This window comes from Oenanthe melanoleuca, chromosome 13 (genome assembly GCF_029582105.1).
Source record: "Oenanthe melanoleuca isolate GR-GAL-2019-014 chromosome 13, OMel1.0, whole genome shotgun sequence".
Classification (NCBI taxonomy): Eukaryota; Metazoa; Chordata; class Aves; order Passeriformes; family Muscicapidae; genus Oenanthe; species Oenanthe melanoleuca.
This window is the reverse complement of record NC_079347.1, coordinates 10,815,060-10,837,253: the sequence shown is the minus strand read 5'-3', so window position 1 is coordinate 10,837,253 and position 22,194 is coordinate 10,815,060. Positions and strand designations below refer to the sequence as shown.

Here is a 22,194-nt window from a genome sequence, read left to right as displayed (position 1 = left end):
TGTTTTAAAGTCAAACTCTGACACTTCACTGAGAACAATGTATAAGAGGTGCTGGTGCACAACAGTGACTAACAGACTTTTAAGATAGAAAAATTACAACATAATTGCAAATAGTGAGTTATTTGGAACCTATCTATAGTCTCCCCATAAGAGCTGTAATGACCACAATCAGGAGGAAACTCAGCTCTTAGTTTAAACCCTGATGATACCAAGAGGTTCAAGATCACAAAGGCAATTAAGGTGATGCAGTTTCACTTCTAATAGCAACAAAGCTCATTTCAATTTAAATCAAGTTAGATTGATAACAAATAGTAACAATACCTTGAAACCTCATGTGAAGTCCTTCAGCCCAGAAGCACCAAGCCCTACACATTTAACCTTTCACTGGAATCAGCAGGAATTACATGCCTAATATCTTGCATATCTGGAGGAAAGCAAAAAGCAGCTTTTATGATGCAGTCCCATGAAACATCAGCATTCTAAGAGCTTAGAAACCTGAAGTCAAAATAACTTTGTACTTTTTAAATGCATGCCCCACATCATATATACTCTCACTCAAGCATATAAGGAATTCAAATCTTTTATTTGATATCCATAAACCCATAAACGTTGCTATTCTATATTTCTATGCAGGAAGGCAGTTTTCCCCTAAAACATTATGCGTTTTAATAAACAACAAACTTTAATTCTATTGTGTGAAAGGGCTACAAATATACATTTTTTTATCAAGTAGACTACACAGATATCTTTGCTTTACAACTGGCACCTATGTTACTGGTACATTTGCTGGCTCACTTCTCAGAGCTCTTTGCCCACAGTTTTGATCACCACTTTCTGAAATATGGGCAACTGCAATTATTATTTTTTAAATTACGTGCTGAGGCAGGTATCGCAAATCCATTCCTTTCCCCCCCACCCAATCAGCAGTCAGGGATCCCATCTTGATTCACATGTAGACGTCACTGCATTCTACACCAGTCATCTAGAGGCGTAAAACAACTTCCCAAAGTCTGGTACAATTGTTAGCAAGCCAGTTTTACTCCTGCTTTAAGGGAGCCCACAGCACGGGGCTGCCATGCTGACAGCAGATGGAGCTGTGAGAGCTCTCGGGGAACTTTAAGGAAGGACAATAGTTCCGAGTGAAATCTGTTAACCCAGGGCTAGGAAAACAAGTATGCCTTTAATAGAAGGGATAAATGTCGACCCTTTCCTGGAAGGAATCACACACAGACAAACCAAGGACTTGAAAACTAAGCAATAAGAAATTCTGAACATTTTATATGAATGAAGCACATGCGTAACACAAACTATTTCTTCAAAACTACACAGTACATACGTTGATGGAAAAGTTTTATAGAAAAAATTGACCAACCATGTCAGCACGCCAAACTGCCTAGTACAAGATGGTGGATGTACACAAACTGCCAAAGTGAGAACAAGTATTTAAAAAACAGACCACATCCACGGATTAGTACTTCAAAAAATCTCTCTGTCGAGTGTTTGAAAGCCACTAGCAAAAAAGTCAGTTAGGACCCATACTGGCAACAAAATATTTACTACTCTGAGTACACAGAGATTTTAAAGCAGAGGAACACTTGCTTCAAACCTAGAAAAGCCTTAAAACCGCACGGAATTGATCCTAGGAAAAAAAATTAGACATGTAAAGGTCAATGAACACAATGATTTATTTAAAAAATAAAAAACGTAAAAACCATTTTTTTCCTCCTTTACAGAAATGTTAAAAGTCAGTCATGGGATCCAAGTAGCTTTTGTAGAAAAAAACGTAGTATCCAGGCATCGAGTCCTTACAACAAAGGAACTTCCCCCCAACCCTCCCCAGTTTTTACTCCAGATCAGCAAGACACTTCCCACCCCGCAACCCCCCAAAAAACAAATTAAAACAAGACATTTTTCGTTGCTAGTATAAAAACGACCAAGGTCCAAGTAATAATAAAAAAATAGAGTCCATCAATGACTGTAACACAAAATATGTGTATGTGGGGCCCAGTCCATCTTCAGAGAGAAAGAAGTGGCACAGGCAGCAGAGGCGACCCTCAGGGGGCATTTAGGAGCCGCTCCCACAGCAGGGAGGCATTTAAAAGGAGCTGCCCTTCGGCGAATGAGGGGAGAAACCATTTAGAAGCTGCCCCGTATCGAAGGGAGGGCTCTGCACGCCCCCCCTCAATAGGTATGGGCGCTGCAGCTCAGAAAGAGCCGCCCCCGTAGCCTCCCCCACCATAGCCTCCTCTGTACGGTCCACTGTTACTGCGGCCCCCCCAGTTGCCGCCCCCTCCTCCACCTCCTCCGCCGCTCTTCATGGGGCCGTAGGAGGACTGGTGCTGGCTGTAGCTGCCGAACCCGCCGTACCCGTTGCCGTAGTCGCCGCCTCCCCCTCCGCCGCCTCCGTAGGAACCGCTGCCATAGGAGCCGTACCCGCCGCCTCCTCCCCCGCCGTAGCCGCCGTAGCTGTTGTAGCCGCCGCCTCCTTTGGAAAGCCCGTTGTGATCCCGGTTGCCGGAGCCGCCGCCGCCCCGGCCCCTTCCTCCTCTGCCTCCCCGGGAGGGCCTGGAAGAGCCGCCGCCTCCCCCGCCCGCCTGGATGTCCTCCTTGGGCACGGCCTTCTTGACCTCCACTCGGTGGCCCTGGATCGGGTGGAACTTGACCACGGCCGCCTTATCGGCGGCGTCGTGGTTCTGGAAGTAGACGAAACCGAAGCCGCGCTTTTTCCCGCTCTGTTTGTCGGCGATGATCTCGGCCTTCTCCACGGGGCCGAACTGGCTGAAGTGCTGCACCAGGTCCCCTTCGCCCACGTCCCCTTTGAGGCCGCCCACGAAGAGCTTCTTCACCTTCGCGTGAGCGCCGGGCTTGGCCGAGTCCTCCCGGGACACGGCCCGCTTCAGCTCCACCGCGTTCCCGTCCACCGCGTGGGGGGACGCGGCCATGGCGGCGTCCGCCTCCTCCACCGCCGAGTAGGTGACGAAGCCGAAGCATCGGGAGCGCTTGGTCTGCGGGTTGAGCACGACCACGCAGTCGGTGAGGGTGCCGTAGGCCGCGAAGTGCTCCCGCAGCCCGGCCTCCGTAGTCTGCACGTTCAGCCCGCCGATGAACAGCTTACATAGCTGCGAGTTCTCCATGCTGCCGCCGGTGCCGCGCCTGGGCCTGGCGCCGAGACTCCTCCTCCTGTTCGGGGGCAGCTCCGGAGGTTTTTTCCCCCCCTGCTCCGTCTTGCCGCTTCTTCCCCCTGCGAGCAACGGGACCTCACGGCTGCGGCGGCCGCCGGCGGTGGCTCGCTCGGCGCGGCCCGGCGCCTCCGCTCCGCCTCACCTGACCGGCAGCACAGTCGGGGCGTCCCCGGTGCCGCCGCTCCCCCGGAAAGGCGGGCGGGGGTGGGGGCGAACACAGGCGCGCACAAAATGGCGGCAGCAGCTTCTCGGGAGCGCGGCCGGCGACTGGTGCCCACACAAAGGGGCCGCCGGGAGCCCCGCCCCCAGGGCCCGCCCCCCGAGCCTCCGCAGCCAATGAGAGCGGGGCGCTGGCGCCGCCCGCCACTCACCTTGAGGGGGCGTGGCTTCAGCCGCGATGGACGTGTGCAGCAATCAATGAAAGGGGGCGACCTCGGCAAAAGTCCCGGGGTTCGCCGCTGACGGACGCGGAGATCAGCCAATAGAGACGCGGGACGCGTTCCGCGCGCGCCGGCCGGAGGGGCGGGGCACGCTGCGCCGATGCGCCGGGCCCGCTGCCGGCAGCCAATGGGACGCCGACTTCGGCCCGGCGCGCGCTCCGTTCCCGTTGGCCCCGCCCCGCGGGGGGCGCGGCAGCGCGCGGGGGGCGGGGCGCGCGGGAGCGTTTGAACCGCGGGGACCGTTGGGCGCCCCCTGCGCGCGCCCCTATGGCGGAGCCGCGCTCCCGCGAGAGGGGCTCGGGTCTCCCTCAGAGCGCCTCAGCACCCCCGGCGAGCTGCTGGCCCAACCTCCGCGCTCCAGCACAGAGCGCATGGCGCAGGATCGCGTCCACGCCGTTCTGGGATGTCCCCGGGGAGGGAGACTGCACACCCCGTCCGTACCCGTCACTACACTGTAAAGCAGTTCGGGTGAAACTTCCCGTGCATCTGTTTCTGCCGCTGCCGCATGTTGTCGCGGTGAAGCGGAGCCTGGCACTGCGCCTTTGGATACAGCCCGGCCGGGGCCCATCCCCGCTCGCTGTTCACAGCCCGCTCCCGACTCCCCTCCTCGGGGTTTAACCCTCCGCTCTGCCCTCTTTCTGTCTGCTCCCTGCCAGCGATGTCTGTGCCTCATTTGTGCCTCCTCTCCCCTGGGCTCCCAGGCGCCCGGTCTGAGCTCCCAGCGGCTGCAGCGGGGCTGGGGCAGGGGCTGGTGAGGAGAGTCCGGGGCTGAGGAGGCTCCAGGGGCCTTGTGGCTCTGCACAGCTCCCTGACAGAAGGGGACAGCCAGGGGGTCGGGATCTGCTCCAGGGAACAGGGACAGGGGGACAGGAGCAGCCTCAAGGTGTGCCAGAGAAGGTTGAGGTTGGATATCAGGGGAGAATTCACAGAAAACACTGTCTAGCCCTGGCACAAGCTGCCCAGGGCAGTGGTGGACTCACATCTCTGGAGGGATTTAAAATCCAGTGCAGATGTAGCACTTGGGGTCACGGTTCTGTAGTGGCTTTGGCAGTGCTGAAGGAAGGGTCAGAGTCGATGATCTTGAAGGGCTTTTCCAGCTTAAAATATTCTGTGATTCTTTCTCACTAACTGCTCCTGTACCATTTCCTCCCCTGCTTCCCAGTCCTCTTTCCAAATTTATCACAGCCTACTCACCCTTAAATCTCTCCTTGGCTCTGAAAAGGAGGTATTTTCTCAGAGAAATAATTAGAGCTGTTCAAGAGTGTGCAAGTCCTGTGGAATGATGAATAGTGAGAGAATTTTCCTTTGTTTTCTCTTACTTTTATAGTACATTCAACATTGCCTTCATGAAGACTGCAGCATTACTTTCAACTTAAGAGAATTTTTCATTAGAAAGATTTTTTTTTTTCCTGTTTTGATCTTACAGCCAATGGAGTTTATGTTTAAAATTATGCAGGAGCTAAGAACGGCTGCTGTTTTGCATTAGGCACTGTCAGGATGTAGCTCCGCAGTTTCCTGAACTGATCCTGTCTTTTCCCACGTGCCAGCCTTGGTGCTTCTGCAAACACTCAACGACCCATGTAAGAGAACTGAGACAGCCATAAATAGTTTTATCGTGATAAAGGACTTGGCTTTCAGCTGCCTCAGCTCTCTGAAACATTTTTTGCGTGACCTGCTGGTGCTGGCAGGAGGGACAAAGCAGAACTGCAACATCCTCCTGATAAGGATTAATTGGAAAAGCTCCCTTAGAGACACAGACACAAGAGGAACACTGGCTGTGCTGGAAGGTTGGTTAACCACAGCCCAGAGGAAATCCAGAGAGGCTGAACACGCTTTTATCTTGCAGGCTATGATTATCATTAATCAGTAACATTGATATTTGCAACACAGTAATCTGATTTTATTCAGATTGGATTTTTTTTTTTGTTATAGCCAAGTCTATAGTAAGAATAACCTATTAAATGCCTGTGTTTGACAATCACAAGGAAAGTTGTCACAGGTTTAGATCGATTTGTCTCAATGCATGAATTGACATCATCATTTTATCTAATTTAAGAAAAGAGAATAACACATAATGCCTCTGAAATATTTGTGGACTTGACAAAAATATTCTACTGCATTGAATAAAAATCTTACCTGCAAGCTGCACATAAATTACAGGAAATACAAAACTATATTTTCCCTACTAGTTATTGCAAGAGCTGTATGGCTCTTCACAAGATGAGTTTTGTCACGTAGAAAATAATCCATGAGAGTTTTGTGGACCTATAGTAATTTAGAGCAAAAAGGGTGAAAAATTAAGAGGAGGTAATTATAGCCTCAACAGATAACAAAGAAAACAAAACTTGTTTACAGCACACTTTCTGTCCCTGAAACAAGACAGACAAGCAGGCCAAGGAACAGATCAAAGAAAAAAGTCACAGCTTGCATCAGGAGGAAGAGATGAGGGTCTTTAAGATGTGAGTAAATCAGTAGGAAAAATCAGCTGCTGACTCAATTCAAGTGTAGCCCAAATCCTTCCTCTTCAGTTACACTTTTGACTGGTTGATTAATGAAAGGACATCGCCTTTAAGACACGTCTCACAGGTGGAAATGTCTCCTCTGAAAACGCACAAAGGCCAAACTGCACTTGGCCTGGTGTCCTGTCCTTCCATGCACCTGCCCTTCCCAGCTGTGGAAGTGACCTCGTGTTGTTCACACCCTCACTCAAAACCCTGTTCAGTCCCTGCCCTGGCAGGGCTGAGAGCACTGCACACATCCACTGGCACATCCCAGCAGGCTCTGGGATGCAGGTTTCCCAGACAACTGAACATCAGCTTCTCCTGCAGGTCCCACAGACCTTCATTCCTCCCAGGCTGCTCCAGCTGGGCCTCTCCAATTCCTGTTTGGCTCGTGCCTGCTGAGGCACCCAGCACCCCAGGCTGTGCAGCAAATCACCTGTTACACATTCCGAGGCAGCAGGTGCCTTTCTGTGCCCCTGAAATGTGCTTTTCAAAACCTCAAGCTACAGGACACACAGGTGCTGCCACAGTGTGAGTGCAGAGCCCAAGAATGAGTCACTGTGTGTGAGATGTAAATCAGAAACACTCCAGCTTCCCCACAGAATTTTTAAACTGCTTTTTGCTGTAAATGCATAATACCATCCTATGGATATAAAAATTCTTAGGAAAGCGTCATGCAAAAGAAATACTTGCTTTTCACTTTCTGACAAGGCAGTTGCAGCATATTTTTTCAATTCTGATAGCAGTCTATAGAATAAAAAAAATCAGCAACTGAAGTTTCTGAATTTAGATGTTTTTTTCAGATAAAAGCTCCACCTGTGGCATTACCTAAAGGAAATGTATTTCTCAAACCAGAAGCATTGGCCAAATCATACCAATTAGATTAAATGTCTTAATGGGGCATTAATTTTAATTAGCATTTTAGGAAAAAGGAAAACCAAATCGTTTTCATGCATACACCTTTCTAGTTAATCAGAAGAAATCATACTGCCTAGAGCCCACAGGAGGGCATTGCTGCTTAAGAGATTGAAAACCAGAGACATCTGAGCAGTCCCTTCCCAACACAACTTCCTGTGTTACCATATATTCTTAGTAAAAGCTGATGCAAAATAAATTATTAAGGCATTTTTAATCAATTTTTATCATTCAAGAAACATAACTTTGTTATGCAATTTAATGGGTCCAAACTGCCAAGATGGAAAAGGAATAATGAAGTTTTGTAGAAGAGCATGAAGGCAATAGAAAAACACTATGAAGTCAGAAGTAGTTCATAGGTTATAAATATTTTATCTAAACCCTCATACAAACACAAAGTCATATCTTTTTGACTAGTTTCAATCTCTTTAATCTAGTTACATCTGTGGCTTCCACATCTGACAGGCATTGATTCTTTTTTTTGAGCAAATTAGGTGTATCACTTGAATTTTTAATGAGTTTAGGTTTGGGGGGTTTTTTGTATAGTGCAATGCTTTACACTTAGGCTTAGTTTGACTTTTCAGCAGACAGAAAACATTTTGAAGCTACAGGATGATTCCTTCATGAGACTGTTTGCTGAATTAGTTCTGCATTCACATTGAAGACTGTAATAGTTTTACCTTAGCTACACACATTCCACCCAGATTTTTCTGAGCATGGGTGGGAGCAGTTGGGAGTACAAGGGATTCAACCATAGTTTCCCACATCAATCTGAGGCACACACAGAGAGGCAAAGGTTTTTGTTTTCATCATTTCAATGAGATATCATTAGAATTTTGGAAGGCTCACTTCTACCCAACACCTCAGGCAGAGTGTAATTGTGCCATTCATAGGGAGGCAGTTTGTGTAAAAATACAGCAGCACCACGAGCATTCCCAGGCTGGCGTCTTGCTTTAGTTATGGCTGCAAAAACTTCTGAAAGGTACAGCTGTTCTTGAGAGAGCTCTTCGCTTTTTGGCAAAAGTTTCTCTTTCACTCTGCTGTTTGCACTTTCATCTGCATAAGCATTAAACCTATGATCTTACTTTGGAGACTTTCATGAATTAGTACTGATCAGGAGAGAGTTTTTTTGTTGAAAAAGATAAAGAAATACTGAAAGGCAACTAGATAGACTTTTACCTCCCTACAGTCTGAACATGACACTCCTCAGGATAAAAATCTCTATCTTGTGTAAATTTACAGGAGAATAAAAAATTACCCCTCTCTTGTATTTGCTTAATGCAAAATAAGATAACCTACAGATAAAAAGGTAACAGAATAACCCACAGGTACTATTTCTTCAGTAAGTAGTATCAAAGTTTATCTACGAAACAAATTCTTCCCAGAGCCCTTTTTAAGGGGAGTTTGCAGAAGAAAGAAACACACCTTTGTGAAGGGTGAAGTGGAAAGTCATCAGAGAATTGAATTTGCATCCTTTTCTTTGGACTTAAGTTACCATTTTTCCTTAAACCCTGCCCTCCCTCCTCTTCCCTCTGAAGTTCAATTTCTTTTTTCCTCTTTCATCTTTTCACTCTTCTTTAATAATTCATTATTTCCTTTCTTCTCTTTCCTAAAATTCTATAGAAAAGCAGGCCATAATTTGAAGTGATGGAATGAAAGTAAGGCAGCAAAATACAGTCTCAAAAGTCAAGATTCTTGTAAAGGATCAAAGAATGTAGCAATGCTGTGACAGATGTGAGAGGGGAGAATTTTCACTGTATCTTACTCTGAATTAGACCAGGATCCTAAGTTTTGCCAAAAGAAGACCTGGAGCCAGCAACAGTCTCAGCCACATTCTGATCTTTTTCACCTGTGAATTTTTCATTATGATTTTCCAATTAAATAAAAATCTACTTGCTTTTTTTTCCCCCTTAGCTATTCCTAGACTCCAACTCTTTCTCATTCCACAGAACCTCTGTGGAGTGGGTTTGTGGTGCTTTTGCATGACTGATGTTAAGCTTTGTTTGAACACAGCAGGAAGAGCTGTGCTGTGAAGCTCAGTAAGTACCTGCCTGAAATTAGCTGAAAGACATCCATGCTATTCAAAAAATTTTAAAATGAGGTGGTGTGAAGTGAGACTTTCTAGACAGAAAATAGCAATCTAGAATTCATATTTTTAATCCAGAAAATCAAAACACTTGTTACAATTTGAAACGTGGTGGAAAATTGCAACAGATTGAGATTAATGGGAAAAACCTTTTGAAAACCTTTTGATTATTTAAGTATTTCTTAATTAACAGTTAGGACACTGAAAGATGTCATGCCATGAGAACAGCAGGGTTTGGTGCTCACAGTGTTATAAAAAGACTCTAGAATAGGAAAAAAAACCGTAGAGATACAAATTGTCATATTCCCCCCAAATCTGTGAGCTATAGAAATAATTCATTTTTTGGCAAAGACGACTTTTAGTAAAAATAAGTTGGAGAAGTTCTAGAAAGCTACAAAGAATTGAATCAGGGTTTGGAAAGTGGAATCTATTATAAAATATGAATTTATGCAGTCACACTCCTATTACAATTACTGACATATCTTATCTCTTTTCCAGTGAGAAAAGTAACTTGGCTGACCCAAAAAATTAAGATGCTAACCTTCCAGCCAGGGAGAATATTCATCTCCATCTCAGCTCTATGCCAACTGAATAAGATCCAAAAATTAGCCAACAGTTCATGGCATGACACAATTTTAAAAATTAATATGTTATTATAAGTAACTCGTTTATAGTTATATCAGATTTTAAACAGTTGATTTTCATTCTAGTCATGAGCTAATTGAGAATCAAAATTGAGATAAGGCATCAAGGATATTGCAAAGGTGTCCTTTAGAGCTATGCAGTGAATGGAGTGAAACCTGAACTCCCGGTAGTGCACATAAATTTTTTTTTTACAATTATTTCCAATTAGGAGAAAACCTCTGAGTCATGGAGCAGTGCTTGAACTTACACATGTACATCCATGGAGAAGAAGACCCAGTGCTGTTGCTTGTTTGGTCACATTAGGAGCTATTTACTAAGAATCCCTTACTAGGGTGTTGATCTCTCCACAGAACAGGAAAATGTGAAAGGAGTGTGTTTTTCCTCCATCACAGCATATTATCTTACTTTTATGGCATTAACCAGCACATCCAGCACTAACATATGAGATTTCCAATTATTCTTGTTTATTTTCTAAGCCTCTTTGAAGAGCTATAAAGAGCAGTATATATTAGGATGCAGTAATCCAGGAGAGAGATTTGAGGGTGTTGGTTGACAAGAAGTTCAACATGACCTGGCAATGTGTGTTTGCAGCCCAGAATCCCCCCCTTGTCCTGGGCTGCATCAGGAGCAGCGTGACCAGCAGGATGGTGGGGATGGTGAAAACTGGAGAGGGGCTTGGACAAGGGCATGGAATGACAGGACAAGAGGGAATGGCTTTGTAGTGACAGTGCAAAGTCAGGTGGATTTGAGATGAAATTCTTGACCATGGGGGTGGTGAGTCATTGGAAGAAATCAGCCAGAGAAGCTGTGGCTGCCCCATGAAGTGTTCCAGGTTGGAAGGATCTTGTAACAGCCTTATCTGGTGGGGGATATCCCTGCACATTGTAACTGGATGATCTTTAAGGTCCCTTGCAGTCTGGGATTCCATGACCCTGCAGAGATGTTACAGGTCTCTGAACCACCTCTTGGCCAATCTGCTGTTAAAGAATTCCTTCATGAGGGAAGCTGAGAAATTGTACATGTACATCTCTACTAAATCTTGCTTTCTGAAGAACGAGGTTGCAACAGGCAGAAACAAGGACTGCTGTACAGTTACATAAGAGAAACAACTAAGCAAAAGTTTAGAGCAATCAACCATCAGCAAAGATTCCTGCTGGCCAAGGAATCATGCAAATGCCAGAGCAAAAGGTGAACTCAAAGGATTAAATGTTATTTTTTACAGTTGCTGCCAATGCTACACAAGTTATTACAAACTTTAAGTTTTAAAACCTATGATGGTACTTCACCCATCACTTAATACTGAGCAATTTAGAAATGACAAGAGCATTGATAAAAAGCAAATACAATTCTGCTGTCCAAACCTTTTTTGCAAACAGAGACTCCAGCATTTGGCTGAAAAAACACACTGTGATCCCTCCTCCAGAGCCTTGGGTCCCACTTAGCATACATACCTTTGACATCAGGATTAAACACACCAGGAGCAGCTACACCCACAAGCCTTTGATGCTGCATGTCATCTAATTCTCAACAGGTGACAACACAATTAAACCCACAGGAGGCAGCAGGTTGATACAACTGTAAAACCAATGGATCACATGTTAAAGACTCCAATTTTTCCACAAATGAAGGACTGCATACAGAATTATATTAGAAACAGAGGCATGTGTAAATAAGCAAAATGGCCTATGAAATTTATAAATAGAATCAGAACATCTTTTAATTTTATTGACTTACTTGCTTCATAAATAGATAATGCATTTTTATGGCTTATTCTGATGCTTATCTATCACATTGAATGTTCAGGTCCTGATTAACTTCCTGGGGTTACCGTGCAACCAGAAGCAGAATTTCTAAAGTACGTTGTCAAAGCGTTGTTTTTATAATAATTTTGATGTAATTAAACCCAGCAAGTTATAGAAATGCTTTAGAAAAGTATACTCACATTGCTTGATTGCAGCTTTTTTGGTTAAAATATCAGAATTCCCACACCTAGAATAACAAGAGCTGGGTTAAACTAAAGAGAAGGAAGTTTTATGGGGAGGTGTTAGGGCTGTCTTTCTAGCAGTCAATTAGGCACTTGAATACCTTATCTAAGATTGCCACAGATGGTTAAAAAACAGTCTGGGCAAGCACATCATGTATAGACTCAAATATATGAGACCAGGATGTTCATCTGGCTGATCACAAAGCCTCTCTCCACCTATTTTATTCAAATACTATAGTACAATAACCAGCAATATTTTTAGATAATTAGTTCTGAATTGCACTTCAGCAATACAGCATCTGTATTGCTCATCCCAAAAATCCTACTGCTTTCTGAAAATAATTATCTTAAAAAAGTCAGATTGAGATATTGTAAGTTAAATGGACCCAGGTAAAAATGCAAGAGTTTATACAGTGACTTACCAGATTGCAGGTCCTGAGAAAAACAGTTATTTTCCCACTCCATAAATTTTCAGTCTAAATATTTAATGAAAAAGCTGAATGCTTATTTTTATAAACATGTGACTACAAAAGGTTTGGATTCTTACTGAAAAAACAGTAATAAAAATTAAGCCCCTTTTCGCTGTGTGCTAGTGCACTGTGCCATGCTTTGCTTTTCAGGAATATTGTTTTTATCTGAAGAGTATAAGCTAAAATATCAATTTATAATGAAAATCTGATTATCTTAATTGCAATAAAGCAAATGATAACTTAATAGGATGTGCATGCTCTTTGCAAGCAGCTTATTGTATTGCTGTATCAGTTAAGAAAGCAATATGCCATCTGCAGATGTTTATGTATGAAATCCTGCAGAGGGAAAACATTTGAACTACAGAACAGATTAAATAATTGAAAATGAAATTGCATGATAAGGTGTTTGATGGGGTGGAGGGAAGCAGCACAGTGGAGGAAAATCCATCCCCATGACTACTGGTCCTTCCTCCTCCCTGCTCACTGCTGTTTGCCTCTTCTTGGATTCCAGAGCTTGTTTTATTCCTCAGCAGCCTTCCTACAGCCTGCAGATTGAGTTCTGTTGGAAATTGGGGATCTGTGGTTTGTTTCAGACGGAGAAGAAAGGAGAGTTTCAGGAGATGTGGCTTTGCTCTGGATTCTTTTATACAGAAAGAAGATGTGTTTGCTGGCTCTGAAAAAAAAGGAAAATTGTTAAAGGCAGTGTGGAAATGATTTGAATCTTTCATAAGGTAAGAAGTCAGAAAATCTATAAAACTATGACAAAAGTTGCTGAAATATCTTTTAAAGCATTGTTTTATTCTCTAGAACCTGTATTTAAAATTGAATGTAATTTTTCCTCCATGTTTTATCTTTGCAATACTTAGGAACTTAATAAACAATGTTTGTAATTGAAACATTTACTGGGCAACTTGAAGGATGGGACTGTTCGTCTTTAGCATAGGTATGAAAATACTTAGGAAATAAAGCCTTTCTAAAACTCATTTTATTTTAGACCTTTCTTTTGTTTATGTTTCAGTAATGTTTCTGCAGATAGAAGAATGAAACAGGACTAAGGGGTTTATAATAACTTACAGTGTTAAACTCTTACTATGGTAGAGAATCTTTTCCCAAATGCATGGATTAGGGGTTGAAGTAATTGGTTATTTTTGTTAAACACTTCAGTTCTGATACCAGCTGTAATTGCCATCCACGGATGCTGATTCCAATAGCATTTATGGATTAGATTAAAAAATGCCAGTATAGTTCAACATGCTGCAGTAAATACTGGAGTAACTTGGTTTTTTACTGCTGTGAATACTCCAGATGTTTACCAATTCAGGTGCAATTGTTTTATTGCCAAGGAAATATTTAAATTGCCTCGCAGAATGGTGTGTAATAAAGACTGCACTCTTTAACTCCCAGCACAAACCAAAGAGTAGAAAGAAATGACACATTTTCCTGAGAAAAGGACAGTGTAGATGAAGAGTGTGCCTATAACTCATGTAGCAAGTGAACCAGTTATGTCAGTACAGGGACTTTTCCCAAGCAGAAAATAATACCATCCTGGATTCTTGGGGAGAGGACATTCAGAATTTTCTATCAAACTGTGTTGTGCATCCATGGAGAAATAAGCAAGCTTAGTAAATAGTGCATAAAATATTGCAAACTTGGCTCAGTCTCATGGCCTTTTGAATCCCCACAGCTTCTCCTGCTCACATAAAAAGCAGGGAAGAGCAGAGTTTGTCTTTGAAGGTATCAGATCTGTGCCAGCCAGGTGGACACCACAGGACTTCAGAGAAAGATCACCCTTGGGGGAAAGCAGACAGACCTTAGAGCTCCACATTTCTGAACTGGCAGTAAATCTCACTGGGGCAACAACTGCCACTGTTGGTAAATCCACCCTTTAGTGCCTCTGTCCTTCCACACGTGCATCCTTGGGTGTGACAAATGCAGCCAGGCAGTCAGGGCTGCTGCAGGGAGAGGTGGGTGGCAGTGCATTCCAGGAAACAGGGGGCCTGAAGGAGTTGTTGCAGCAGAATTGTAGAGTTTTCCAGGACATTCCCCAATATAGCTTTAACTAAGCCAGGTACATTCTTTAGGGAGACTACAGGGCTTAATGCTAGCCCTGACCACAATTTAGGTCATTTTTTGGGACATAAATGAGTCACATATATCTATGGCCACTTCCCACTCCAATATGAGTATGCTGAATGAAAAGGGTGTTTTAGACCCTTTTCAGAATGAGAGTGGTAGTAGAAACTATAAAGGTGAGCATGATGTTTTTTGGAGATTTTTTGGAATCCTAATTTGAAGCACCCAAACTTATGTCAAACAAAAGTATCAGGATAAAGCAGTCCAGGATATAATTCTGGCTGGAATATTCTTTGAGTGTCTGTGAGAAAACAACTATGGAATAATAATTACAGTTTAACCCTGGATTTAGTGTTTAATTTTGTACAGGCAGCCAAACTTTTTTTTAATCCTTAGTGATTAAATAATGGCAATCATTTCTGTGAAAGGGCTGACAAATCTACACATAAGAAGATTATTTCTAGTAATAATAAAACATCCACCTAGTCCTTTTTCTTTTTGTGTATCCTCTAACTTCCCACTGCTTCTTCATTCTCCTTTCTCCACAGGTTCTCAATGTTATTACTAGGGGTGAAGAATGGTCTCCTTCCAGCTAGTTTTCCAATAATTTCACAGGGGAATTAAGGTGAGTAAAAGTTGAGTTTTGAAAGATATATGTTTAGAACATATATCCATTACCCATTCTTAAATTTAAAAATAACTCTAAATACTTAACTTTTCCTTTCCCAGGTAGGAAATAACCTCTTTCTGGCCAGAAAGTTGGTAAACCTTTAAATTAAGATTAACTTTTGCACTCAATGATAGATTTAAACCCATCATTAATATTAGTTTCAAAACCACAGAATTGTGCTAATGTCAGATTTTTTTGCTTGACTCTTGTTCAAGTTAGAGCTGAAAAAGGAATAATTGTCTACAATGTGAGCATAATTTTGTTTACATTTTTCTCAGGTTAGATTTAGGAAAAAGGATATACTATCTTCAATGCATCAGTAGAGCAGGAAACTTCCTTTAAGATATCATTCATAGAGGTTTTGAATGCCATTTGAGCTCAAGCACACAATTTTGATTAATTCAGGAGGATTGAGTGTATTAACTCACATTGCTTTGTAGTTCTAAAGAAAATCTAAGTGTGATGTCTAAGCTAACAGAGTGATGGCAGGACCCAATTCTTCTTTCCTGGTAATACAAAAGCAACAGATTATCCTCACTGGAATCCATTAAACCTTCTTAAACCTTCAGCAGAGACCGATCTTAGAGCACTTTATTCTGAAAGGCAAACTTTATCCACAACTGTTAGAAGAGGATTTGTATGAAAGTGTTCATACAAGTTTAGTCAGAGCTGCTATCACAGCTTTTTCTTGTGCATCAGTTATAGATCTGTAGCACTGCCAGTGCAGAACCTCAGAAAGGTGACATCAACCTCCTTCCACAGAGATACATAAACCCACTAATAACCATGTGCTTATCCAGTACTGTAATTAATCATGTTAGATTTGCTCAAAACTTTAAGGACTGCTTTGAAAATCTCCATGCAAAGTAAATAATACAAGGTTTTGTCCATAGGTTGGAAGATGCTTCAGGATGGATAAAGCTGTTCAGCATCCCAGTGAGATCCTGAATCAAACGATCTCTAACATTAGCCTTTCTCAGTTTCTGAACTTTGATACATGCCAACTTTCCTCCCTTGCAGAATTCTTGCTTATTACAGCTTACACATTGGTTACACTAGTGGGGCTTGTTGGAAATCTTTGCTTAATTATTATAATAAAGAGAAGGAAAGAAGCTCAAAATGTCACCAACATTTTGATTGCCAACCTCTCTGTATCAGATGTCTTGATCTGTATCATGTGCATTCCTGTCACAGTTGCATATACCTTAATGGACCACTGGATATTTGGAGAAGCAATGTGTAAAATAGGCTCTTTCATACAAAGCCTATCTGTCACAGTCTCCATTTTCTCACTTGTACTCATTGCTATTGAGAGATACCAGTTAATTGTGAACCCACGTGGCTGGAAGCCTAATATTTCACATGCTTATTGGGGAATTCTTTTAATCTGGGGGCTTTCCCTCATCATATCCTCTCCTTTTTTAGTATTCCACCAAATAACAGATGAACCCTTCAAACATCTGTCTTTCTACAGTGATTTTTACAAGAACAAAGTTGCTTGCATCGAAGCATGGCCATCTCTTACAGAGAGACTGATTTTCACCACTAGCCTTCTGGTTTTCCAGTACTGCTTCCCACTGGGGTTTATTTTTATCTGCTATCTCAGGATATTTGTATGTCTTCGAAGGAGACGAGGTAAAATAGACAGGATGAGAGAGAATGAGAACAGGCTGAGTGAAAACAAAAGGATCAATATGATGCTGGTATCAATTGTTGTGACATTTGCAGCTTGCTGGTTGCCTCTCAATATATTCAATGTGGTTTTTGACTGGAACTACGAGGCACTAATGAGCTGTAATCATAACCTGGCATTTACAATCTGCCACCTTGTGGCCATGATCTCAACATGCATCAATCCCATCTTTTATGGATTTCTGAACAGGAACTTTCAGAAGGATTTGATAGTATTAGCTCACCACTGCAGATGCTCAGCATCACAAGAGGAATATGAAAATATTGCACTTTCAAACCTGCAAACAGATGCATCTAAGGGGTCTCTGAAGTTAAATAATCCCCATGTGGATATATAAAATAATCTAACTACAGTTTCCAAAATTCTATATCTTATTGCAGATTGACTTTTTCTGCAGCTCTTGGTCATGATACCACCAAGTTCAGAGGAATTCTGCCATTTAGTTTAGCAAAACCAGGATTATGGTCCTGTAGGCACACTCTTAACAGGTACTTTATTATAGTATTAATGCTGATAAACCACTTCCAACAGTTCTAAAGATCAAGAATAATAAATTATAAACAGTATTATCATCCACAGTTTTCAAGCCACTGGCATGCACCTTAATGCCAATAAAAATGTTTCCATTTCAGCCACTGATGGGGCTGTCTTTCCTAAAGACCTGCCTTCCTCCAGGTAAACCCTGAACACTGTGGTATTCCTAACTTCTGAAGCCTTTCACACACTTTTCTGGAATTTTTATTTTCCAGCCCTACATCAATACCCTCCCTGGTTAATCTGCACTTTAGAGGCAGTTCACACTGTAAGGAAGGCCCTTGAAGTTATCCTAAGGCTCCACCACCTTTCTTTCAGCCCCCTCATGCAGTTTGCTTTGGCTTAGTACCAGTTCAGCCCAGAAATTGTATTTTAACAAGGGAAAAGGCTAGAGCTGGACTTCATTTCTCTTTATGAACACTAAAACAGAACCCATTTGATGTACTGCAAGTTTCACTCAGAATAATGTTGTTCAAGATGAAATATATATTTAGCATTTCTCCTAAAAGCATTGCATTCTCCAAACCACCAGTAAAGATCATTGCTTTCTCTCTTACCATCATCACTGCTCCTTACAACAGACCTTTTAGAATCTGTTATCAAAAAAAACCCCATGAATTCAGAGTAAATTTAGTTTTAACTACTTACTCAGATTTCTCTTCGAGTAGAAAATTAGGTTTGCATCTTAATTTCAGCAATATTTTCCCCCACATTTCTGAGCTAGCAAGAGGGCACACTTGAGCAGATGTGGTAGTTTCTGTTCACAGAAACACAGTTTCTATGTTTGGAAATAGTTTCTTTTGTAACACAGTGCAAAAAAGCATTTTAAAAACCACTTTCCGGTGAGGCCATAAAAAAATAGCCAAACTTCTTCATCCATCATATAGTGACAACATAAATAGTCCATTAATATTGAGTTGTTTAAATACAGTACTTAGAAATCTTTAGTCCAAAAACTCACCATACTTCCTCTTGTTCAAATTAAATATAATTAATTACTTGCACTGCAAAAGCTCCATCTTTTTTTTTTTTTCTTATGGGTTTCAAAACCCCCTGTTCTAACACTTTTACTTAAGGTTCCTTGTCAACTATTCTCTAACTTCAGTAATTTATTAATGCCCCACTTAAGCAAAAAGAATTCACATTCAAATTACAATGAGCTCCTTGATGACTCAGCTGTGGTGAAACTCACCTTAAGGCTATAAAGTTCTCTTGGAGAGGGAAAATCACTTTCCATAGCCATCCAGTTCCTAAAGGGTTCAGGAGAGGGAAAATCACTTTCCATAGCCATCCAGTTCCTAAAGGGTTTGGGCACAGTTCTCTTGTTCCAGCATTAGTTCAGACTGTCTGCACCACTCTGCTGATCAGAGGAGCTCTGTCACAAGAGCCTCACCAGCTCCTGAGGTACTCAGGTTGTGTAAGTGCCCCTGAACCACAATGAGATTAAAGACCTCAGTGAAACCTCTTCATGTCTGAGCCCTTAGAAGTTGTAAGGGCAGCCCCATCACAAGAGCAAGAATGGCAGAATAGTGACATGGTAATCAAGAGTCTGAATGATAGGTATGGATTAGCTTTGGCGTGATTTAGGGATTTTTTCCTAATTAAATCAAATATCATGTATTTGGAATCGATTACACAAACCTTAACTTAGACACTTGCCTTGTGCATCATAGAAAAGAAACCAGGAGACAGATAAATACCTGCTAAAGGCCAATGATCAGACTGTTGAGAGTATCTCAGTATTAACTATTGCTGTGAACTTCAACCCAGGTCACTGGCCTGCCTTCATTGCTGATGCACATCATCTGTTGGTTCAGCACAACAGGCATTGAATCAAGTTAAAAGCAGTAACTTGCAGTCAATGACACTGGGGCCATGCATTCAGAGGGGCTGCCTGTGCTTTGGTGAAGGGGAGGGGATGGAGCTGCTTCTCTCACCACTGACACTCCTGGGTAACAAAGTGACTCGCTGTCTTCATTGCACCTGGCTTGACTGGGAGCAAATCTGATCCAGGAACTTCACTTTTCTTGGGGATCCCAGTACCTGTATTGAAAACCATCTACTCCTGTCAGGTGGTCATTCCCTGAACAGCATTTTAACAGATGCTGGTGTCACACCTGCTAGAGTCTGGGCTATCAACTGTATTTCCCTGGGTTAGGAACACAAATCTCTATCATCATCTTCCTCAAATTTAAGTACACTCTTTACAGCTTCTGGGCCCGTGGTTAAAGCATTTTACATGCACATGACATTCTAAATTTACTCTAATTTATTAATATTAGCACAGCAGTTCAGATTACTCTCATTGACAAATGTCTCAGAGAGTATTTAATGTTTGAATCAGGCCCAGCTTAGATTCCCATGTGTGAAATTGGCCTAAGTGGCTCCCATCCCATCCCATCCCATCCCATCCCATCCCATCCCATCCCATCCCATCCCATCCCATCCCATCCCATCCCATCAACAAGCTTACTTTTACAGCAGAGGTGGTTTTAACATCATGTCCCAAGTGGTTTCTAAACAGCCATGAAATGAATCTGGTTCACATTATGTGATGCTGATGGATGGTCTCTCTACTGTCTCTCCATAGAAGTGCTTGGGCAGTATGCATTAGACAGGCAAAAAAAAGAAGATTGCTATCACTTTTTGTAATACCAATTGTCTATTCCTGAGATCCTGATCAGAGTTAAGCACTCAATCTTTCCTTCCAGTCTGAAAATCCTGGTATAAGAGGGTTCTTCATTAGCAGGTGGGAGCTCTCTGAGCAATGACACTGCTTCAGAATCAAAAGTGAACAATAATGCTTGTGCCTTGATTTCTCCTTCTCATTTCTTTCTCACACTTTCATTTGACTCAAGTGTTGATGGATGCTCCATTTCTGTTCTGAGCATTCAGCCATCAAGTGTCTCTCCTTGATGCTGCACTTGTCACAATCACTGTTAGTGGAGCAGAGGACCCTCGCTGTCTCGGAGACATCACCCTCAGCACTGCACATTCTCTCACTACATCCACTGGCTTCCTGTGCATCCTGATACTGAACTTCCAGCCAAGTCAGTAGGAGCCAATTGTCTGTGACAGGAAAAGGAACAAAGAGTAATGACTTGTTTTTAAAGCAGAAATATTATGGACTCCAACATGGTGTGTGACAGTGGTAAATGTAACTGCAGTACCTAATACTTAAAGATTGCTCAAGTTAAACTGGCAAATGTTGCCCTGTCTTGGGTAATGCTGATGACTATTTTCCCTTGTTTCACTGGTAGAGCCAAGTAGAAAAAATACTAACAGCCTTTCTCAGCAGCAAGTTGTTACCTGATGCAACCAGCTGGAGGATTGTGAGCTTCCTCAGGGGAGCAGCACCATGGAATTAACTACAGAAAGCTAGAGGGGGAGCCTGAACTCCCAAATGCTATTCCAGTGTAAAAAGTCTTAGTTTTTAATAAATAAAAACTGTCTAAGAACTTTGTTTGAGTGGTTTGGTCATGCAGACTAGACCAATATATTTATAGACATCCTTGTAAATGAACTATGTCCTTACATGTCTGTGTATTTTATGGTTGATTGGTTTCACTTTAAGCACCTGTAACTAAGGTTAGATACTTGGGAACTGGCATCCACTGTGGAAATTATTCCATTGAGCCAAGAGCTCAGTTGATTATTGATTGTAATCTTGTCTGTGGAGAAAAGCAGTGCCAGTGCTGTGTGTGATTTAAAGACTTTGATTTCTCCCCTTGACTGACAAATAAACATTACCCTGTGTAAAACCATCACCCTGCCCAGCTGGTGAATTGTACTGTCTGTAACTGGGGTAGGACCCTTCTCTTTCAAACAGGGCACCAGAACACCAAGAATCACCAAAAGGTCCAAAGAAGGATCCAAAGGTCCAAGAGAGATGGAGAGCCTGCTGCAGGTCAAGGGGATGGCCATGGAGCAAACAGAGCATGGCTCAAGGGCACAAAGGAAGGATCTGACCAGACTTCAGATGTGTCAGGGAGCTGCTGACCCAGTGGAGAAAAATGAGAAGGAAGAGAGGAGGAGAAGAGGTGACCTCCAGAGATGTCCTGACAAACCCAGAAGGGCACAAAGTATGCTCCAGACATAGCAGTGTGATAAGGTGACCCTTTAAAGCATCAGGATGAGAGTAGAGAAAAAAAAAAGACAAAAGACACAAGAAAAATTAAAAAGGTATGTGACAAGCAAGAAAAAAAAAACTAAATAATAGGAATAGCCAGTTCAATAAAAGGAGACAGAAAGAAAAATTTTAAAAGCTAGGGCAGAGGAAGAAAAAAAAAATGAAAACAGGGACAGAAAAATAGACAAAAGTAGACATAGAAAAGCAATTTAAAAATGAGAGTGAATCTGTAGCAAAGCTTTGAGAAACCTCACAAGGAAGGGTCAGACAAATTGCAGAATTGAGTGGAATCTCATAGACTCCATAAACAACATTGTCCTTTCAATTCTATGCTAATAAGACACTTAGAAATATTCCACAATGGCAACTGTAGAATTATCTTGTCTGCTATCACTCATTTTCAAACAAGGTTCCTTTGGTTTCCATGCAAATGCACTGACTGATGCCTTTTATTTAATTTCCATTTCATTTCATTTCACTTCATTTCATTTCTTTCATTTCATTTCATAGATTCCTCCATTAGTCACAGGCTATTTACATAATGTGATGGAATTGGCACGTGTGTAGCTATTCTCTGCAGAATTCACTTCACCCTCATACCTGATGAGGAAAACCTGTTAATTCATGTAGATGTCAGGGTTGTTACAGCTCCATGAATTAGTTCTTCCAGCCAGGAATGGCTACTAGAGTCACAAGAAGTTCTGAAAGTTTAGGTTCCCTCTAACAAGACTCTTATCCTCCTTGCCAGCTCTGTGTTTGGTTGCAGACTCCTGCAGTGGTGAATTACAACCACTAAAAAACAGCCCATCACTGTAGTCTGATCACTTTGCCACATTTTCTGAAGTAGTTGGCCAGTAGAAGCTGTTCAATCC

At 42.4% G+C, this 22,194-nt stretch overlaps 2 protein-coding genes and 1 long non-coding RNA gene across 3 annotated transcripts; 1 reads left to right on the top strand and 2 right to left on the bottom strand.

Moving 5' to 3' along the window:
• Nucleotides 1–1,258: 1,258 nt before the first annotated feature.
• HNRNPA0 (heterogeneous nuclear ribonucleoprotein A0) lies at nt 1,259–3,478 on the bottom strand. The gene has a single exon (XM_056502201.1). It carries the CDS (start codon nt 3,132–3,134, stop codon nt 2,205–2,207), a length of 930 nt encoding a protein of 309 aa, XP_056358176.1. The 5' UTR covers nt 3,135–3,478; the 3' UTR covers nt 1,259–2,204.
• A 5,713-nt stretch (nt 3,479–9,191) lies between these two features.
• Nucleotides 9,192–21,000, bottom strand: LOC130258888 (uncharacterized). The gene is made up of 4 exons (XR_008841554.1): nt 18,386–21,000; nt 11,712–12,896; nt 11,221–11,344; nt 9,192–10,853 (listed from the first exon to the last, which is right to left on the bottom strand). It is a non-coding gene; the product is annotated as an uncharacterized LOC130258888 (long non-coding RNA).
• LOC130258887 (neuropeptide Y receptor type 6-like) lies at nt 12,882–18,367 on the top strand. Its single transcript, XM_056502623.1, has 3 exons — nt 12,882–12,954; nt 14,845–14,921; nt 15,860–18,367. The coding sequence occupies exon 3, from the start codon at nt 15,878–15,880 to the stop codon at nt 16,994–16,996; it is 1,119 nt and encodes a 372-aa protein (XP_056358598.1). The 5' UTR covers nt 12,882–12,954; nt 14,845–14,921; nt 15,860–15,877; the 3' UTR covers nt 16,997–18,367.
• Nucleotides 21,001–22,194: the final 1,194 nt, after the last annotated feature.